The sequence below is a fragment of the Octopus bimaculoides genome, chromosome 2 (assembly GCF_001194135.2).
Source record: "Octopus bimaculoides isolate UCB-OBI-ISO-001 chromosome 2, ASM119413v2, whole genome shotgun sequence".
In the NCBI taxonomy this organism is placed as follows: domain Eukaryota; kingdom Metazoa; phylum Mollusca; class Cephalopoda; order Octopoda; family Octopodidae; genus Octopus; species Octopus bimaculoides.
The window spans coordinates 115,463,003-115,468,736 of NC_068982.1; the positions used below are offsets into that span (position 1 = coordinate 115,463,003).

The window sequence follows — 5,734 nt, forward strand, 5'->3', positions numbered from 1 at the left end:
TTTGACTTTGAAATCTTGTGAATGAAAGGGCTAAATCAGCAGTTGTCAATGAATGGTAGATTTACATTCTGGAAATTTGTTACAGTAGAAGCTTGCATGGAATAATGAAAGTGAAATGGAAGAGGTACAGAAATATAGAGTAGATTTGTGAGGAAAAATAGATCAATAACAATTTGTATTTACAAGATGGTGAAATAAGTTTGATGATTGGGATGTTTATCACTGAATGAAACTGGTTTTAACAGCAGTTTGTGTCATTCTTAAGTTACACGATTAGCATCACAGATGAAGAGAGAGACTTCAGTGATTCTGAGAGGTATATATCAATTGAGTAAAACAGCACATGTATAGACAATATCTTGCTCCAGAAGCTAGATATAAATTGTATACTGAAGCACTGATGTCAGTTTAGATATTTTAACAATGTTTCAAGAGTGTTTGACACCTCATAGAATCAAGTTAGGAATTTTGACATAAATTATTAATGTAATAATCCAATAGTTATCTTTGATTGTATTCATATAAAGGCCTTATAAAAGAAAAAGGAGCAGAGTATTTGTCCATCCACGGAAGAAATTCATCCTTACGTTTAATGATAATTGTCATTAACATCATGGAATCAGACTCAGCAGAATGTGCATTTATAGGTTCACTTCCAATTTCTCGCCTGTAAATGTCTCCCAGTTTGTATGAGATTTTGCCCTTTTTACAAAGAGGCTCATTATCATCAAATGATTCATCTGAATTGTATTTATCTGAATTATCGACCTTTTCAGGGCTTGATTTTGGGGTCAGAAAAACACTGTTGCCCATACCTTTCCAAAGCCAAGTTTTTGCTTTATCAACTCCTTGAATTTGTGAGTTATTGGGTGTTTGGGAAGGATCATTGTAATTTCTTTTTGGTTCTTTTCTTGGTGTAATTGGAATCATTTTTGAGTTTTTAGTTGGAGTGGTCATTATAGATGGTTTTATGGTGTCCAAATCCTTCACTGCCTTCAATGTATCAACACAGAGAAGATCCAACATCAATGTTGCCTGCACATAACGAAGTTCAGCTTGTAAGAGACCAAAATCAAAATCATTTCCTCCATGGGCCACCAAACAAACTGGTTTTTTTAGTCTGGTTAAGAAACAGTCGAGAAGTTGAGTGGCGTTAATATCAAAGATGCTTTGGTCCTGCAATGCATCATTGAAAAGACCTGAAAAAGTAAAAACAAAAGCACAAAAATCATTAAAATGAAATAAACAATGCTAGTATTAAAGCAGTAATATAGCAGCCTTCATTTGTTTTTACAAGTCAATCAGAGAAGGAACAAGTAATGCTCATAAGCCTTAAACATGTGCTGAATGAAGTTTCATACATAAGGGCTTATAGTGTAGAAGTAAAGAAAAGGTTACAGCGTGGACACATTGGAGTTACAGTAAGGACAGGTATGGGAGTTATGGTGGTGACACAGGTGGGGTGTACAGGGTTGACATGTGGGGTTACAGTGAGGAAACCAAGTATGAGAATTAGAGTGTGAACACATGCACAAATGATGAACAGACAAGACAAAAAATATTTTATTTATATGGTGACCGAATGAGGTAAAATAACAATTTCAGGTAGTTAATTACATGAAGTACTGAACCCAGTATCTTTCATGGCATACTCAGATTGTTGAAAAAAATCGATAATAGGGCCTCTGAAAGGGATTTTTATATATATCTAATATATTTAATTTTAACTGCCAAGGGAAATAACCCATTCATTTTCCTAAATCATTTGGTATAAATCAAATTGAGTATGCTTATTTCTTAGTATTTGAAATGTTAGAGTTATTTTCACAATTTATCCAGTGCAACCCTTAAACAAATAAATAGTATTTTCCTAAACAAAAGATCCACTTATTTAAGCTAGTGACTTATTCATGAATATACCAACACTAGCGCTGCTGAAGGTAATATTCTCTGTGAACGCACAAAAACCCTTTTCAGAGTTATTTACTTTGAATTGTTATCTCATATCTGATTAGCCTGTTATTGCATAACATGCTTCATGATTTACATACCTTATTAGTATTTCCTCCTAAGTTCTATATACTCTGGGAATGCATTAAAGCTCTTTTCGGGGCTACTTTATTTGAATTCTTACTATCGGGTAACTAATTTCATGTTATTACATAACTGACTTCATAATTTGGATATCCATAACTTATTGGGAATTCCTAAAAACAAGATCTGTGTAAGACAGTTTGATATTCTCTGTAAATGCACAAAAACGGTTTTAAGCATCACTGTCATACAAACGATGTTTGCTTCCAGTCTTCCATGAAAAACATGTCTGGCTATAGGAAATATTACCTAGCTTGTAAATAAGTTAGACTTAAAATGTGAAAGTAATCCAGCTTTTCCTACTGCCAAGCCTCACCTGTTTACAAGCAAGGTAATATTTCCCATTGCCAGACATATTTTTCATGGAAGTTTCAAAACCAATACATACAGAAATGGTGAAATAGAGTAGCCTTGAAAATTAAGTGCAGTTTCAGAATGACCATGTAGAATGCACACCAAGTTGATGCCACTGCATAAAAGAGACCCAGTACATTGAACCAATTTCTTCAAGAACATTTACAAAACCAGACTTTCCTAACTACTCTGCAATGTATCATATACAGAAGTTGGTGGTGTATTTATTTGGACCATGGAAAGCTGTGATCACAGGCATTCCAAACCTGATCATCTTGCCTTTTCAGGTCTATATTATCCTATATGTCATTCCATTTTTAAGACAAGAAGGTATGATTTAAAGATTTTGCTGCAATTTCTAATAGATTCCTTACTACCACCAAGAAGAGTCGAATGCGGTAATGAAGGGTCTTATTTAGAACAAGTGGTATTGCATCTCCCATTTGAAGCAACTTGTACTAACTTCTGTGAACATTTGGGTAGTCATTAACTATGTTTTCATCTTGTAAACATAAAATACTTAGTGACTCCAACTGAAACAATTGTGAAAGACACTGGATGTTTAATAGTATCTAATCCGTACTTAGCAGTCCGTTATTAAACATTATCGAACACTTTCGTTCATTAATACTTTTGCGTGAACTCAGAAACGAAAAAGTGTCCAGTAATTTGCATGTGCTTGTACTCCAACTTATTTAACCTGTTAGGTTACAATTTACCGTCGCAAAAAAGTGAAAGTAAATTATCTTAGAAAAAACAAAAAAAGAGAAATAAAATGGAAGCGATGACAGTGACACTAAAATTTCACTAAGTACGTTTCATATCTGATCCATAGGCTTCCTATGTGGGTCTTGGCAACTTCTAAAACAAAAGAGTTTAATATCTAATTTCACATATACTTATATGTGAGTGTGAAACTGATAAAATTTCTACAAGGCGTATTTTTAGAAAATTTCTTTTAAAAATATCAATTTTTCTGGAAGTTATGACGCAACAAAGTCATGCACACATGTAGAGGTATGCCTAATTCTGTGTATGCACATGTATTTACAGTAAATTTTACCGTATTTACTAGATTGCTGACATTTATCGATAGTCAAAACGAAGGATACACAATTTTACGACGGTAAATTACATGTTAACTTTGTATTATTTGTGTATATGTGTGCTTGTAAATGTTTCTTATTGATGAACGTGTGTGCAATATAGTACGTCTCCTTCTCTCAGCCAAACACAAAGCGAAGATACACCAACAACAGAGCTAAAAAAAAATACTTTTACTTACGAGTGAGTTTAGAGGCAGCTGGAGTGATTAGTTTATTGGGATAAAAACACAGGCGAAGGTTGTTTAATACGCGAGGGCGGGTGTACGATAGTTCGTTGCGGCTTACAGCAATCATAGCCAATTCAGTAATCTTAGGTCGGTTTCCAATCTCGTTCAGTCCAGTGGTTTCTAAATCGAAGAAAACAAACGTATTGATCTTTCGGAATGAAAATGATGATGACGACGGTGATGTTGTTTCTGAAGATGTAGACGATGATGGGGTAGCCATGCTTTGAACCTAGAACTTCTGCTTTTGTATAAATAACAACCTCGACAGTTTCAATAACTACCGAATAAACATTATTTTGATAGAAATAGAAAAAAAAAAGATTATTTGACAGCTATAATAAATACTAAAGCCACCTCTAGGCAGTATTATATAAAGTGAGGTATATATACATATACGTGTGTGAACCACCAAATAAACTGTGAAATTTCAATTGCGATTGTTCCATGATTCATAACAATACAATTAGAATAAGTAACAGTGAAAGCACACCCACACGTATATGGGAGATAACTGTTGTACGTAATTTATGAAGAGTTCTTTAATTTCTTGGTTGTCTATGATCTTTCCCTGCTCATATTCATTTTTAGCTACACTAAGGGGTCATGATGTTAGGTATAACTGATTATATAAGTAAGTGGTCTACGAACTACTTACCAAAATATTAGACTTTTTTTTGTCTCGCTTCTCTTCATTAACGAAAGAAGAGAAAATAAAAAGGTAGAGATTGCGACCATGTAACTATATAAATTTTTCCTTCTTCTCCACGTTGTTGAACTAACTAATCATTATAATATGTATTTTATATTATATAATCTCACATAAATCAATGTATTTCACACTCTGATTACGACAAACGGAGATGGAGTGAATGACAGAGACACTAAACGTGAGAAATTCAGCTGTGATGTCGCTGGTATTTTTATCAAAATGAAACAAAATTTTTATCGTGAATTATTTCTAATTTATCAATTTCATAAATATACACGCATTCACACACACACACACGAAATTAAATACTAAATTCTTTTCAAAAATTGACCATGTAACACACATAAATAATAGGAAATGGAATGAACGATATTCTTTATTTAAAATCACTACAATTGTTTCGACGCATTTTATACCTTTAGTACATCACACACGGTGTTGTGTAATCATTGTTATGCATCCAAGGTGTAAGATGCGCCTCCTCGGGTGATTCATCATCATCGTTTAACGTCCGCTTTCCATGCTAGCACGGGTTGGACGACTTGACTGAGGACTGGTGAACCAGATGGCTACACTAGGCTCCAATCTGATTTGGCAGAGTTTCTACAGCTGGATGCCCTTCCTAACGCCAATCACTCCGGGAGTAGTGGGTGCTTTTACGTGCCACCGGCACGAAGGCCAGTCAGGCGGTACTGGCAACGGCCATGCGCAAAATGGTATATTTTACGTGCCACCTGCACAGGAGCCAGTCCAACAACACTGGCAACGACCTTGCTCGAATGTCATTTCACGTGCCACCGGCACAAGTGCCAGGAAGGCGACGCTGGTAACAATCACGCTCAAATGGTGCTATTTATGTGTCACTGGCACAGAAGCCAGACAGCTGCTCTGGCAACGATCACACTCGGACGGTACTCTTAGCGCTCCACTGGTACAGGTGCCATCACGATTTCGCTTTCACTTGCCCCAACAGGTCTTCACAAGCCGAGTTTAGTGTCCAATGAAGGAGACGTTGGCATGGGTGCCAGTCGTCGAATTTAGTTCGATTTCAATTTCATTTGCATCAACAGGTCTTCGCAAGCGGAATTTAGTGTCCAATGAAGGAAAGGTACTCATGGGCTGGCTACACTCCTGGCAGAGGCCTTGGATTATGGTCTCACTTGGCTTGCCGGGTCTTCTCATGCACAGCATATTTCCAAAGGTCTCGGTCAGAAATCATTGCTTTGGTGAGGCCTAATGTTCAA

The 5,734-nt window shown here is 35.9% G+C and overlaps 1 protein-coding gene across 1 annotated transcript; it reads right to left on the minus strand.

The window, feature by feature from the left end:
* Window positions 1–304: 304 nt before the first annotated feature.
* LOC106879354 (three-prime repair exonuclease 1) lies at window positions 305–4,283 on the minus strand. The gene is made up of 2 exons (XM_014928868.2): window positions 3,734–4,283; window positions 305–1,199 (listed from the first exon to the last, which is right to left on the minus strand). The coding sequence occupies exons 1-2, from the start codon at window positions 3,999–4,001 to the stop codon at window positions 502–504; spliced, it is 966 nt and encodes a 321-aa protein (XP_014784354.1). The 5' UTR covers window positions 4,002–4,283; the 3' UTR covers window positions 305–501.
* Between the last annotated feature and the right edge of the window lie 1,451 nt (window positions 4,284–5,734).